This window comes from Macaca mulatta, chromosome 20, assembly GCF_049350105.2.
Source record: "Macaca mulatta isolate MMU2019108-1 chromosome 20, T2T-MMU8v2.0, whole genome shotgun sequence".
Lineage (NCBI taxonomy): Eukaryota > Metazoa > Chordata > Mammalia > Primates > Cercopithecidae > Macaca > Macaca mulatta.
Window position 1 is genome coordinate 3536403 of NC_133425.1, and position 15541 is coordinate 3551943.

General features: G+C 51.5%; 1 protein-coding gene across 9 annotated transcripts in view; it reads right to left on the minus strand.

Moving 5' to 3' along the window:
- Nucleotides 1-15541, minus strand: part of ABCA3 (ATP binding cassette subfamily A member 3) — a 60043-nt gene that overhangs the window by 22228 nt on the left and 22274 nt on the right. For 8 of the 9 annotated variants that reach the window (XR_013411320.1, XM_077985041.1, XM_077985035.1 and 5 more), the window contains 6 exons: nt 14034-14150; nt 13669-13789; nt 8136-8309; nt 4306-4487; nt 978-1121; nt 374-503 (listed from right to left, as the gene is read on the minus strand). Coding sequence is in view for 8 of the 9 variants with exons in the window: in XM_077985041.1 (XP_077841167.1) it covers nt 374-503; nt 978-1121; nt 4306-4487; nt 8136-8309; nt 13669-13789; nt 14034-14150 (868 nt within the window). In the remaining variant the exon portion in view is untranslated. The remainder of the gene's footprint in view (nt 1-373; nt 504-977; nt 1122-4305; nt 4488-8135; nt 8310-13668; nt 13790-14033; nt 14151-15541) is intronic. The other variant, XM_077985039.1, reaches the window with a different exon arrangement.

Genomic DNA, 15541 nt, shown 5'->3' on the forward strand with positions numbered 1-15541 from the left:
TGGTGACAGAATTAGCATGGGGTTGAGCTGCTCCTGTGTGGCCTGTTTTTACTGACCCCGTCAAGCTCGGGCATCCACCAACAGAGGCAGTGAGGAGGGCAGGGGTCCCTGGGGGTCCCCCGGCATGTCCTGGACAGAGGCGGTGAGGAGGGCAGGGGTCCCTGGGTGTCCCCCGGCATGTCCTGGACGGAGGCAGTAAGGAGGGAAGTCCCTGCATGTCCCGCTGGGCCTGCGGGGCTGAGGCGCATCTCTTGCTGCTGTGGTTGGGGAAGGCCCGAAAGCCCCGTTGAGGGAATGAGGCGGGGCTTGCGCTGAGATGATGTTAAAGGGGGGCCTGCCGGTGGCAGGGGACGTGAGGCCGTCCAGTCCTCACCTGTGAGCATGGAAAGGGTGGTGGTCTTCCCGGCGCCATTGTGGCCCAGCAGGACAGTGATCTGTCCCTCGTAAAGGTTCAGGTTCAGGTCTCTGACGGCCGCCCTGTCCTTGTTCCCCACCCTGAACACCTGCAGGAAAGGCAGAGGCTGCCCTGGGCTACCCACAGCCCCGAGGCCCATGGCCAAGGCCTCTCCTGCTCCCCTGCCCAAGCGTCTCAGAAGGAACCAAGCCTAGCGTCACCATCAGTGTGCAGAGGGGAGGGATGTTTCGGGCAGATGCTGCTCCTGGCTGCTCCCCTCTGGTCTCCCCCAGCCCCAACACGTCCCAGACACCCTCAGTGTCTCTGCAACCCTGCGAGGCCCATGAGGCCAAGGCACTGCTGGATGGCTGAGTCTGGCATTTCCTGAGAAGTTGGAGATGTGGTCTGTGCCCTGAGGAACTGGTTAGAGGGCAGCGGAGGGTTCCTGCCCTCTTTCAGGGCAGGAAGTGGCAAGGCTCAGAGGGAGTACATGGCGGGCCATGAGGTCTCACCCGCCATGTTGGTAAGTCTTCCCCATGGTCCTAGCAGCCCCGACCCTCCCTGTCCCCACAGGAGGTGGCACCTTGGACAGGTGCTTGATCTTGATCCCAGCCACCAGGTCCTCTGGCTCAGCTTCAAAGTACTCGTTTCTGAGCTCTTTCTCAGGGTCACTGTCTTCTTCCTCCTTCCCTGCAACTGCCCTTGGCTTCCCACACCAATAGGAGGGCTGGGAGGGAAGCAGACAGCTGTCAGTTTGTTCTGTTTGTGATGAGCAAAGCAACAACCAGCAGACACACTAGATGCACACAGCCACGCACCCTCCGTCCCAGGCCTTCGCGACACTGCTGTGGAGAAGGCGCCGCTCAGGGACAGCCCCAGAGCGCCCTGACTTGTTTCATCCCTGTGAAGGTTCTAAGCCTCAGTTTCCTAACCTGGTGAGTGGGTGTAACGGTTACACACAGGCTTGTGAAGATGAACTCAGATCCGATACAGGGGAAAGGGAGTTTGTCAGCTATGAAATTTCACACAGAGAGAAGTTATCTAACGCTCCAGTCCAGAGCGATGTTGGGGCCAAAATGGAAAGGAAGCTGTGTCCCCATGCCAACCGGGCTGTTTCTTTGCTCAAGCCCCACGTGAGCTCATGACTGTAAGCAAGAGAAGCTGAAGGCGCCATGCTCCCTCTAGTACAAGGAAGCCTCTTCCCATCTTCTCTGTGGCCATCACAGAAACAGCTCAGTGCATGGGGTAAGAACACAGTCACACACTTCACACACTGCCCTCGAGGACAGCCTGGTGCCTACATGGATGCAGTTGGCACAGTGGTGCGGGCAGAGCACCAGGGAAGGTGGAAGCAGTGCCTTGGCAGGATCAGCGCCAGCGCAGCTGCGGGGCAGGGACTCGTTCACCCTCAGCTCCATGCCCAGTGCACTTCCAGCATCCGGAAGGGCGTACGGCACACACTGCACTCCACTGGTTCTCAGGGACATAGCTCTCATATGTAAAGTTATTTTAAAATCAGAATGCATCTTGGCTGGGTGCGGTGGCTCATGCCTGTAATCCCAGCACTTTGGGAGGCTGAGGCGGGTGGATCACCAGGTCCGGAGATCAAGACCATCCTGGCTAACACGGTGAAACCCCATCTCTACTAAAAATACAAAAAAATTAGCTGGGCGTGGTGGCGGGCGCCTGTAGTCCTAGCTACTCAGGAGGCTGAGGCAGGAGAATGGCGTGAACCCGGGAAGCAGAGCTTGCAGTGAGCCGAGATCGCGCCACTGCACTCCAGCCTGGGCAACAGAGTGAGACTCTGTCTCAAAAAAAAAAAAAAAAAAAAAATCAGAATGCATCTTAAATCATAAAATGCCACAGTGTAACTGTGGCAGTTTTCTTTCTTGGTGATAGACAAAGTAACCATTACCTCTAATGATCAGTGTCATCTTACAGTTGATGAATTAAAATAGAGGACACTTGATAAATATTTGTGGAATCGAAGAATGAAACCAGAAATGGCCTTGGCCAGAGGTGGTGGCTCACGTCTATAGTCCCAGCACTTTGGGAGGCTGAGGAGGGTGCATTACCTGAAGTCAGGAGTTCAAGACCAGCCTGGCCAACATGGTGAAACCCCGTCTCTAATAAAAATACAAAAAAAAAATAGCTTGGTGTGGTGTTGCACGCCTGTAATCCCAGCTACTCAGGAGGCTGAGGCAGGAGAATCACTTGAACCTGGGAGGTGGAGGGTGCAGTGAGCTGAGATCATGCCACTGCACTCTAGCCTGGGCAACAGAACTAGCCTCCGAATCAAAGAAAAAAAAAATGACCTTAGGCGGGGCGCGGTGGCTCATGCCTGTAATCCCAGCACTGTGGGAGGCGGAGCTTACAGTGAGCCGAGATGGTGCCACTGCACTCCAGCATAGGGGACAGAGCGAGACTCCGTCTCAAAAAAAAAAAAAAAAAAAAATGACCTTAACTAGCCATCAGTAGGGACTTAGTTAAGTATGTGGTGATGAGCTCACAGGATGGAATACTGTGTGTCACTATAAATGAAAGTGCTTCTTAAAAAGGTATATACTTAGAGAGAAATATATTTATAAATATAACAACATTTATCAATATGTTTAGATAATTTAAAACTATATTTATAAATAGACAAATACGTATATGTATTTAAGATATCTGAGTTGTACTGTTAGGTTAAGAAAAGCAACTTTTAAGCATTTTTAACAATATGATTCTTTTTTTTTTTTTTTTGAGACAGGTTCTCATTTTGTCACCAAAGTTGGAGTGTGGTGAACACGGCTCACTGCAGCCTCCACCTCCTGGGCTCAAGTGATTCTTCTGCCTCAGCCTCCCAAGTAGTGGGGACCACAGGCATGTGCCACCTGGCTAATTTTTTTTATTTTTTATTTATTTTGTAGAGATGGGGGCTTCACTATGTTGCCCAGGCTGGTCTCTAACTCCTGGCCTCAAGTCATCCTTCCACCTCAGCCTCCCAAAGTGCTGGGATTACAGGGATGAGCAACTGTGTCCACCTCGATCCCACTGTTTTTTTTTTTGTTTTTTTTTTTTTGAGACGGAGTCTCGCTCTGTCGCCCAGGTTGGAGTGTAATGGTGTGGTCTCAGCTCACTGCAACCTCTGCCTCCCGGGTTCACGCAATTCTACCTGCCCCAGCCTCCTGAGTAGCTGGGGTTACAGACGCCTGCCACCACACCCAGCTAATTTTTTTTTTTTTTGTATTTCTTTAGTAGAAACGGGGTTTCGCCATGTTGGCCAGGCTGGTCTCAAACTTCTGACCTCAGGTGATCCGCCTGTCTTGGCCTCCCAAAGTGCTGGGATTACAGGCGTGAGCCACCACACCAGGCCTCCAATCACATTTTTATAAAACAAATGAAGCTATGCTGTATGTCCATCCATATGTGCTCTATGACAGTAAGTGAAGAGAAGGAAACTCGGCAAAGTACATACCAAATGTCAACAGTGTTCATCTCACCAGTAGGACTGAGCTACAGATTCCAGGAATGCGATCATTTTTATAAGAAGCCAGATTTTGTAGGCAGAAAGCACAATCAGATACTTTTTACGAGAAAAGAGGCAGGAGTTGAGGAGGCAGGTGGGCAGCAGAGGCTGTGTGCGTGGGTCTTGCAGAGAGGGGGCCAGAGCAGCCCTTTTTTTGCACCCCTGTGTCAGGCTCTGGAGCAGAAGGATTTCTCTTGGGCATGGTGGGTCTTTACCTCTCTGTGAACTAGTCCCAAGGGCCCTCGGGGACACGCCACTCCCTGTGCACAGGGCAGGGTTCTGTGTCCCAGCCCCACGCAGGCGCTGCATGCTGGGGACTTGGAGGGGTCCCTGAGCAGGCACTGGGGACACCTCTGCACTCACAGAGGCGGCAGATCAGGAGCCGCGCATCAGAACTCACCAGGATGAAGAAGTACCAGGGCTGAGGCACGCCGAACTGCCCTGGGAAGACAGCCTCCATGTACCAGGTCACCAGGCCATAAAGCACAGAGTCCAGCAGCAGCATCCCCAGCACCTGCCCGAAGCAGAAGTCGTCGTCCACGTTGACGGGACTCAGGAGGTCTCGCCACTGGATGCCCATGCCTGGAAGACACACCAGGAAAGTGGCCTGAAAGCCAGCAGGCTGGGGGCCCAGGGACCCTGAAGCCCCTGGTGGCACGCGTGTGCACGTGTGACCTTGCACGGTCACTGCTTGGTCGGCATGCCTTTTCCCTTCCTGGTTTTATAACAAGTTGGACAGCTTTCTTCAAGTCTGAAAGATAAATGCAGATTACAAAATCATTAAGTCACAGACTAGCAACAGCTCATTCACTGACTAGAAGGACCTGCAATTAATCTGTGACATATATGCACATATGTACACACGTACATATGCACCCACATCTATGATTTCGCTAAGGCCAATGTGGGTCAATGTGCATTTAGCATAGATCTTTTTTTTTTTTTGAGATGGAGTCTTGCTCTGTCGCCTAGGCTGGAGTGCAGTAGTGTGACCTTGGCCCACTGCAACCTCTGCCTCCGCGGTTCAAATGATTCTCCTGCCTCAGCCTTCAGAGTAGCTGGGATTACAGGAGCATGACACCACACCTGGTTAATTTTTTTTTTTTTAGATGGAGTCTCACTCTGTTGCCAGGCTGGAGTGCAGTGGCACGATCTCGGCTCGCTGCAACCTCCTCCTCCCGTGTTCAAGTGGTTCTCCTGCCTTAGCCTCCCGAGTAGCTGGGACTACAGGAGCACGCCACCACGTCCAGCTAATTTCTGTATTTTTAGTAGAGATGGAGTTTCGCCATGTTGGTCAGGATGGTCTCGATCTCTTGACCCCATCATCCGCCTGCCTCGGCCTCCCAAAGTGCTGGGATTACAGGCGTGAGACACCATGCCCCACCAATTTTTGTGTTTTTAGTAGAGACAGGGTTTCGCCATGTTGGCCAGGCTGGTCTTGGACTCCTGACCTTGAGTAATCTACCCACCTTGGCCTCCCAAAGTGCTGGGATTACAGGTGTGAGCCACCCCATCCAGCCTAGTATTACTCTTTTTTCACATTTTAATTTTGTAGTGACGGGGTCTTGCTATGTTGTCCAGGCTGGTCTCAAACTCCTGCCTCAAATTCCTTCTTCCTGCCTTGGCCGTAAGTCTTTTTTAATCACAGAAATATTTCAAACATGTGTAAAGCTCTCTTTAATGGAGCTCATGTTTCTCATCTTCTCTCTGGTTTGCCAACATTGCAGTCCTGACAGCGCTGGGGATCTGTGTATCCAAACACCTTCTGTTTGGCCAAGGACCCCGAAGAAAATAATGCTCTCCAGCCCTGGTGAATTTGCACTTTCTTTTTTTTTTTTTTTTGAGACTGAGTCTGGCTCTGTCGCCCAGGCTGGAGTGCAGTGGCCGGATCTCAGCTCACTGCAAGCTCCGCCTCCCGGGTTCCCGCCATTCTCCTGCCTCAGCCTCCGGAGTAGCTGGGACCACAGGCGCCCGCCACCTCACCCGGCTAGTTTTTTGTATTTTTTAGTAGAGACGGGGTTTCACCGTGTTAGCCAGGATGGTCTCGATCTCCTGACCTTGTGATCCGCCCGTCTCAGCCTCCCAAAGTGCTGGGATTACAGGCTTGAGCCACCGTGCCCGGCTTGCACTTTCAAACAACCAGAGATTTGTCTGTTTTAAGAAAATTCACTCTAGCTGGGTGTGGTGGCTCACATCTGTAATCCTAGCACGTTAGGAGGCTGACACAGGAGGACTACTTGAGGCCAGGAGTTTGAGACCAGCCTAGGCAACACAGACAAATTAGCCAGGTATGGTGGTACGTGCTTGTGGTCCCAGCTACTCAGGAGGCTGAGGTGGGAGGATCACTTGAGTCTGGAAAGTCGAGGCTACAGTGAGCTATTATCATGCTACTGCACTCCAGCCTGGGCAATGGAGTAAGACCCTGTGTCTAAAAAAAAATTGTTAAAAAGAAAGCAAAAGAACAAAGTCTACATTTTATCAACACACTAGGAAACGTGGAAACACAGATAATGTAAAAGCTAAAGTGTCAGAAGACACTGCCGACTGCAAAGAATCGTTCTAATGAAAGACAAAGCAACACTGGACACTCCCACCTCCTTCCACAGACCCAGACCTTTGCAAGCTGCAGCTAGGAACTGCATGGTGCCATGGCTTGACTGGGCCCCCCAAATTCATGTGTTGGAGACTTGACCCCCAATGCAGCAATGTTGGGAGGGGGCCTAACTGGAAGGTCTCAGGCCAGGTTTGGTGCCCATGGCGGGCTTTGCAGAATGAGAGCCCATAGGCCAAAGGCCGACCAACGAAGTGTTTTACTTAATTAATTTCATAAAAATTAAGAAAAAAAGTGAGTCGTGATGGTGCCATTGCACTCCAGGCTGGGTGACACAGTGAGACCCTGTCTCAAAAAACAAAAAAGAAAAGAAAAAAAATGCTGTCATTTATCATTTGTTTCTCTCTCAGGCGTCTCTGCTGCCATCACTAGTCAATGCAGAAAGCACTGGGAAGATGCTAATTCTACCCTTTACTAAGAGCAGTGGTTCATCAGAAGCCCTCAAAACCAGCCAGCCTCAGTGGCTCACACCTATAATCTTAGCACTTTGGGAGGCCAAGGGCAGGTCACGAGGTCAAGAGTTCAAGACGAGCCTGGCCAACATGGCAAAACCCCTCTGCTAAAAATACAAAAAAATTAGACGGGCATGGTGGTGCATGCTTGTGATCCCAGGTACTTGGGAGGCTGAGGTGGGACGATCACTTGAGCCCATAGGCAGAGGTTGCAGTGAGCCAAGATCACATCAGTGCCCTCCAACCTGGGAAACAGAGTGAGATTCTGTCAAAAAAAAAAAAAAAGTCCTTAAAACCCTAGACTCTGAGATCTCTGATGTAGTAATTTTTTTTTTTTTTTGGGGATGGAGTCTGTCGCCCAGGCTGGAGTGCAGTGGCATGATCTCAGCTCACTGCAAGCTCCGCCTCCTGGGTTCATGCCATTCTCCTGTCTCAGCCTCCCAAGTAGCTGGGACTACAGGCACCCGCCACCATGCCCAGCTAATTTTTTGTGTTTTTAGTATAGACAGGGTTTCACCGTGTTAGCCAGGATGGTCTCGATCTCCTGACCTCATGATCTGCCCACCTCGGCCTCCCAAAGTGCTGGGATTACAGCCATGAGCCACTGTGCCCAGCCTCTCTGATATAATCATTTTGAATGTCTCAGGAAGCTGGAAGAGGCCAGATGTGGTGGCTCACACCTGTAATCCTGGCTATTCAGGAGGCTGAGGCAGGAGGATAGCTTGAGGTCAGGAGTTTGAAACCAGGCTGAGCAACATAGTTAGACCCCATCTCTATAAAATATTTAAAATTAAAAAAAAAAAAAATGAAAGCTCAAAGAGGCTCAGGTCATTGAGTTAGATCCAAGCATCAGTCAGATATGTGTGTGATGCCAGCGCTGCTGGATGTTCCAACCCTCTTGTCCTCCGAGCTTTGGGTTTCTTCGGCCCACTGCCCTGTGGCTCCCATCACCTGTGGCTGTGCCATGCAGCTGAGCTTCCCTCGCCCGGGGCCGTGCCCAGCTACCCAGCCCACACTCAGCACTGTCTGCGGATGCTGCTGCCTTCAGCGGTCCCAACAGCCTACCAACCGTCCCAGGTGGAGCCTTGCTGTTGGCGGCACTTGTGTCTGGGTGCTCTCGAAGGTTACTGATTCGGAAAGAACAGGCTGGGCAAGGCAAACACTCACCTTTCGCCTCAAATTTCCCGATGAGCTGGGCTCCCATTGCCATGGCAACGTTGGACAGGAGGCAGGAGCAGAGCTTCTGGCTCAGAGTCATCCAGTTGTACCGAGGGGCCACGAAGAAGTAGGGGATGTAGGTGAAGAAGTAGAGAAAACCGCCGAAGGCTGCTGCCATGTTGGCTGCAGGTGTTGGAAGACCCGGGGGGCATGAGCGTCAGTGCCCTCAGAAGGGGCTTGGGCTCCCAGGGGTACAGGGAAGCCCCTCCTCCTGGGGCCGAGCCACCCAACCTGCTCCCGGCACCTGCCGTCCACACGAGACACAAGCCCCGGCACGGGTGGGGACATCAGGCGTGGCCAGCAGCCTCTTCTCCAAGTGGTGCCCCCATCCCAGGGACCCCCACACCAACAGCTCCAGCCCCTCCTCTGCCTCCCATCCAGCTGCCTCCCTGACACCGCACACCTGACGTGGCTGATCCCAAGCCCCTGATTCCCGCCTAAGCCCCATTTCTGCCTGGGCTGCCGGATCTCTCTCTTTCATTCATTCATTCATTCGTCAGACATGCGCTGAGCACCCACTCTTTTCCAGGCACGAGGGAGGCAGCCCCACATAAAACAGAGAAAACCCCTCCCCTCCCATGCCTGGAATCTAGCAGGGAGACAGAGAGCAAGGTGTGCTGGATGGAGACACATGCTGGATGCAGCAAGGAGGCGCAGGATGGGAGAAGAGGCTCCCGACAGCCGGAAAGGCTTCGAGGAGGTGACGTGTGAGAAGGACCCGGAAGACGTGAGTGAGTGGGTTACTGAGAGCGGAGAGATGGGCATGCTTTCTGTCCATGCCAGCAGTGCTCAAACTCTTTGGTTTTCTTTCTTTTTTTTTTTTTCCTTTTGAGATTGAATTTCCCTCTGTCACCTAGGCTGGAGTACAGTGGGGCTCACTGTAGCCTCTACCTCCTGGGCCCGAGGTCCTCCCACCTCCAGCTAGGGAGAGTAGCTGGGACCAACAGGCATGCAGTACCATGCCTAGCTAATTTTTAAATTTTTTTTTATAGAGATGGGTCTCCCTACTTTGTCAGGGCTAGTCTAATGCTCCTAGGCCCAAGGGATCCTCCTGCCTCGGCCTCCCAAAGTGTTGGGATTACACGTCTGAGCCACCGTGCCTGGCCATCAAAATCTTTGGTCTTAAGACCCTTTTTTATCCTTAAAAATTATTAAGGAGGCTGGGCGCAGTGGCTCACGCCTGTAATCCCAGCACTTTGGGAGGCTGAGGCTGGTGGATCACGAGGTCAGGAGATCGAGACCATCCTGGCAAACACGGTGAAACCCTGTCTCTACTGAAAATACAAAAAAATTAGCCAGGCGTGGTGGCGGGCGCCTGTAGTCCCAGCTTCTAGGGAGGCTGAGGCAGGAGAATGGCGTTAACCGGGGAGGTGGCGGAGCTGGCAATGACCGGAGATCGCACCACTGCACTCCAGCCTGGGCGACAAAGCGAGACTCCAGCCTGGGCGACAGAGTGAGACTCTGTCAGAAAAAAAAAAAAAAGAAGAAGAAGAAAGGGGGTTGTTATAGTTAAAAAGAAAAAGAAATTAAGAAGCCAGGCATGGTGGCTCATGCCTATAATCCCAGCACTCTGGGAGACGGAGGTGGGAGGATCACTTGAGGTCAGGAGTTTGAGACCAGCCTGGACAACATGGCAAAACCCAGTTTCTACTAAAAATACAAAAATTAGCCAGGCATGGTGGCAGGAGCCTGTAATCCCAGCTATTTGGGAGGCTGAGGCAGGAGAATCGCTTGAATCCGGGAGGCGGAGGTTGCAGTGAGCCAATTGTGCCACTGTACTCAGCCTGGGCAACAGAGCGACACTCCGTCTCAAAACAAAAAGAAAAAAAAAGTACTTAAGAGATGTGAAAGACTGAGAGATACCTCCTCACACCCATTAGGATGGTGACTATAAAAAACAATCAATCAGAAAACAACAGGTGTTCAGGAGGATGCAGGAGGCTGGCAACCTGTGCACTGCTGGTGGGAATACCAAGAGGTACAGACAGTGCAGGAAAGACAGTCTGGCAGTTTCTCAAAAGTTAAACACGGAATTGCCATAGGATTCAGCAACTTCACTTCTGGGTGTACACCCAAAGAATTAAAAGCAGGGACCCGTGTCCAGCACAGCACACTCATAACAGCCACAAAGTAGGGGCACCCAAGAGTCCGTCGACAGATGAACAAGTAAACAAAATGTGGCCCATCTATACTATGGAATATCATCTAGTCTTGAAAAGGAGGGGAATTCAGACTTCAACACAGAGGAACCTTGGGGATGCTATGCTCAGTGAAATAAGCCAGGCACAGCATATAAACACTGTACGATTCCTCTTACATGAAGTCCCTAGAGTCATCAAACTCATAGGGACAGGAAGTAGGAGGCTGGTTTCCAGGGAATGGGGGCGGGGGAGTCAGTGTTTCACAGGGACTGAGTTTCAGTCGGGAAACATGAAAACTATTCTGAAGGTGGACATGGGGGTGGCTGCACAACGACGTGAATACTTAAATCGGCCACAGTGGTAATTTTTTCTTTTTTTTTGAGACCAAGTTTTGCTCTTGTTGCCCAGGCTGGAGTGCAGTGGCGTGATCTTGGCTCACCACAACCTCTGCCTCCCGGGTTCAAGCGATTCTCCTGCCTCAGCCTCCCGAGTAGCTGGGACTACAGGTGCCCGCCATTACAATCACGCCCGGCTAATTTTTGCATTTTTTTTTTTTTTTTGGAGAGATGAGGTTTCACCATGGTGGCCAGGATGGTCTCGATCTTCTGACCTCATGATTCACCCGCCTCAGCCTCTCAAAGTGCTGGGATTACAGGCGTGAGACGGCGTCCGGCCATAAATTGTATGGATTTTACACACACACACACACACACACACACAGAGCAGTCTGATGAGATACTACCAGAAATCTCATTGAAATTCTAACCAAAGACACATGAGCCCTCAGATCGAAATGTTCATAAAGAAAAATCACACCTAGACTTTCAGCAAACTTCCCACCAACAATGAGTATCAGATGGCAATAAGATAACATTATAAAATTGCCAAGGGAGAGTACCTATCTGTGGAGAATTTCACAGGCAGCTAAAATACTATACAGGAGTGAGGGCAAAATAAAGACACCTTTGGACGTACAAAGTGAAAAGCATCGACCACTCACCAATACCTACTAGAAGAACTACTCAAAGATGTGCTTCGACACAGAGAAGAGTGACTCTAAAAACGCTGGGTACACGAAAATCACATGCACATCAAATATGTTGGTAAAGCACAGGAATGGCACATAGGAAACAACTGTTTATGATTTTTTTTTTTTTGAGATAGGGTCCCTCTCATTACCCAAGCTGGAATGCAGTGTTACAAACTCAGCTCACTTCAACATCTGCCTCCTGGGCTTAGGCAATCCTCCCATCTCAGCCTCCCAAGTAGCTAGGACCACAGGGCTGTGCCACCACACCTGGCTAATTTTTATTTTATTTATTTATTTATTTATTTGAGAAGGAGTCTCGCTGTCGCCCAGGCTGGAGTGCAGTGGCGCGATCTTGGCTCACTGCAAGCTCCACCTCCCTGGCTCACGCCATTCTCCTGCCTCAGCCTCCCGAGTAGCTGGGACTATAGGCGCCGCCACCATGCCTGGCTAATTTTTTGTATTTTTAGTAGAGATGGAGTTTCACTGTGTTAGCCAGGGTGGTCTCCATTTCCTGACCTCATGATCCGCCCTCCTTGGCCTCCCAAAGTGCTGGGATTACAGGCGTGAGCCACTGCGCCCGGTCACCTGGCTAATTTTTAAACTTTTTTTTTAGAGGGTTTTTCCATGTTGCCTAGGCTGGTCTTAAACTCCTGGGCTCAAGTGATCCTCCTGCCTTGGCCTTCTAAAGTGCTGGGATTACAGGTGTGAGCTACCATCCCTGGTCACTTAGGTTTTCTTAAATGATAAAACAAACTAGACAACAATAAAAGTTAGGAGGTCAGGCATGTTGGCTCACACCTGTAATCCCAATGCTTTGAGAGGCTGAGGTAGGAGGATCACTTGAGATCAGGAGTTCCAGACCAGCCTGGGAAACATGGTGAGAACTCATCTCTAAAAAAAAAAAAAAAAAAAGCTGGCCGGGCGCGGTGGCTCACGCCTGTAATCCCAGCACTTTGGGAGGCCAAGACGGGTGGATCACGAGGTCAGGAGATCGAGACCATCCTGACTAACACGGTGAAACCCCATCTCTACTAAAAAATACAAAAAACTAGCCGGGCGAGGTGGCGGGCGCCTATAGTCCCAGCTACTCGGGAGGCTGAGGCAGGAGAATGGCGTGAACCCGGGGGGCGGAGCTTGCAGTGAGCTGAGATCCGGCCACTGCACTCCAGCCTGGGTGACAGAGCGAGACTCCGTCTCAAAAAAAAAAAAAAAAAAAAAAAAAGCTAGGTGTGGTGGCACGTACTGGTGGTCCGAGCTACTCAGAAGGCTGAGGCCGGAAGACAGCTTGAGCCCAGCAGTTCAAGGCTGCAGTGAGCTGTGTCTGTGCCACTGTACTCCAGCCTGGGCAACAGAATAAGAGGCAATCTCAAAAAAAAAAAAAAAAAGGGCCAAGCGCAGTGGCTCAACCTGTAATCCCAGCACTTTGGGAGGCCAAGAAAGGTGGATCACTTGAGGTCAGGAGTTCAAGACCAGCCTGGACAACATGGTGAAACTCCGTCTCTACTAAAAACGCAAAAAAAAAAGAAAAAAAAAATTTGCCAGTCATGGCGGCGTGTGCCTGTAATCCCAGCTACTCAGAAGGCTGAGACACAGGAATCACTTCAACCCCAGAGGCAGAGATTGCAGTGAGCTGAGATCACACTACTGTACTCCAGACTGAGCAACAGAGCAACACTGTCTCAACTAAAAAAAAAAAAAAAAAAAAAAAAAAAAAAGGGAACCTCTAATAAGTACTTACAGTGGTGGTGAGGTTGGAGTTTTATCTGGGAGGAGGCTGGGCGTACTGAATAACTTCACTTTTTGGAATTTTAGAGGTAAGTAATTAAGTGAAACATTAAAGGCGATCACTAAAGAAAGAGAAACACAGCTTATAACCTCTGAACCATCCGAGGTAAAAGGCACGAGAGGAGACTTTATCAGCCCAACAGAAGGCAGGAAAGGAAAAGAAAGCAGCAAAGGAGAACGATAACAAAGTGAACACACACAATCCAGACACGAGAAACTACCTTCAGCGTAACTGTCACCGCAAGGCTCTGCGCACAGCTGGGCTCACTGTCCTTTCGGCTCACAGTCCCTTTGGGCAGCTGGACAGCACTCGGCATGGCCGGCCACACACCTACCTTCTCTGAATTCTCCTTCTCCCTAAATTACGCTGACTCTCCTCCTCCCAGTCCAACTTTCCCCTGGTCAACTCCTTCCTGGGCAGGTCCACCAGGCCCCTCTCCCTTCCGATCACAGCCTCTGGGTTATTTCCATGCAGATGGCCTTTGGCCTCTTGGCAACCCCACTCTGCCCGATGACTGGGACTCACCTTTGCTGAAGAAGGTGCTGACCATGAAGCTGAAGGAGATGGTAGAGATGGCGAAGCACAGCAGGAAGGCCAGCACCAGGGAGGGGTCGCTGCGGGACAGCACGGCTACATCCGGCTTCACCTGCAGGACGCAGGCAGGAGTCAGGCGGGGCAGGCCGGCGGAGGTGGACCAGCAGGACTCCTGACCATCCCTGCTCACAGGGACCTGGCTCCACCAAGAGGAGTGGGACACCTACCGCTCCTCCCCCCGACGAGGGACAGACTCTCTCTGAAGTCGCTGACCACAGAGTTCTTCCCAAGAGGGCCCTCCTGGGGTACCCTGGCTCTCCCCGTCCTCCCCAGAGCCCCACCGACGCCACGCTCACCTTGACACAGAAGAGCAGGGTCATGAAGGAGGCAGCGATGAGGAGGAAGAGGAAGAATAAGAGGAACCAGGCACTCCAGTGCAGCCAGCTGCTGAGCCCCATCATGCGCATGTACTCCTGGGGAGAGAAGCTGCCACGCTGCTGGGGGCCTGCCACTGCCCGCCAGGATGGCATGTGCCAGGCTGGACGGCAGCAGGCCTGAGTCCGACTGTCCCAGCAGCCCCGCATTCGACAACGTTTAACCTCGAGTGGAAAATAAAACTGCCCTCTCCTACTGTTCCGCTTCCGTTTTTTTTGGAGACAGGGTCTCGCCGTGTCACCCAGGCTGGAGTGCAGTGGTACAGTCACAGCTCACTGCAGCCTTGAACTCCTGGACTCGAGCGAGCCTCCCATCTCACCCTTCTGAGTAGCTGGGACTACTGATGGCTGCCACCATGCCCGGTTCCTTTTAAAAATTTGTTGGTAGAGACAGGGTCTTACTATGTCCGCCAGGCTCATCTTGCTCAAACTCCTGGGCTCAAGTGATCTGCCTGCCTCAGTCTCCCAAAGTGCTGGGATTACAGGTATGAGCCACTGCACCCGGCCAGCCTTCTATTCTGTGGAGTGATTCCACACTCCCAGCGCATGCTCCCCAGTCTTTCTTGGTACTTGAGATTGTCCCCCGAAGCTGTGCCATGTTCCCAACCACATCAACACCAGCCTCCTTGGCCATGAGACGTGACAGCAGATCAGACCATAGCTGTGGATGCTATAGCCATTCATTCCCTTGTCCTCCCCTACTCTGAAAGGAGGGGCCCAGAACCTCTGCAGAGAAGGAAGAGGCGCAGTGATGGGACGGCTGTGACCACACCTTCCTTCCTCACCTGCCCCACCAAGGAGTCAGGAGTGGTGATGAGGAAACCCAGTTCCTCCACTGACCAAAAGTGCCTGGGCAGTCCTGGGGCGGTCACACTGACCAATATGGCAGCCAGCAGCCGGGTGTGGCCGTTTCAACTGAAGTTAATTAAAAATAAAGTTAAAAATTTAGCTCCTTCCTTCCTTCCTTCCCTCCCTCCTTCTTTCATTTCATTTTTCTTTTTTTTCTTTCTTTTCTTTTCTCTCTTTTTCTTTGCTTTCTCTCTCCTTCTTTCCTTCCTTTTTTCTGTTTTCTTTCTCTCTCTCTCTCCTCTCTTTCTCTCTTTTTCTTTCTTTCTTGGAGTCTTGCTCTGCTGCCCAGGCTGGAGTGCAGTGGCACGATCTCGGCTCACTGTAACCTCCACCTCCTGGGTTCAAGCGATTATCATGCCTCAGCCTCCCGAGCAGCTGGGATTACAGGTGCACGCTACCACGCCTGGCTAATTTTTGTATTTTTAGTAGAGACGGGGTTTCACCATGTTTTCCGGGCTGGTCTTGAACTCCTGACCTCAAGTGATCCACCTGCCTCAACCCAAAGTACTGGGATTACAGGTGTGTGCCAATGCCCAGGGTTAGCCCTTTCTTATGCATCATTTCTGACCTCCGGAACAGCG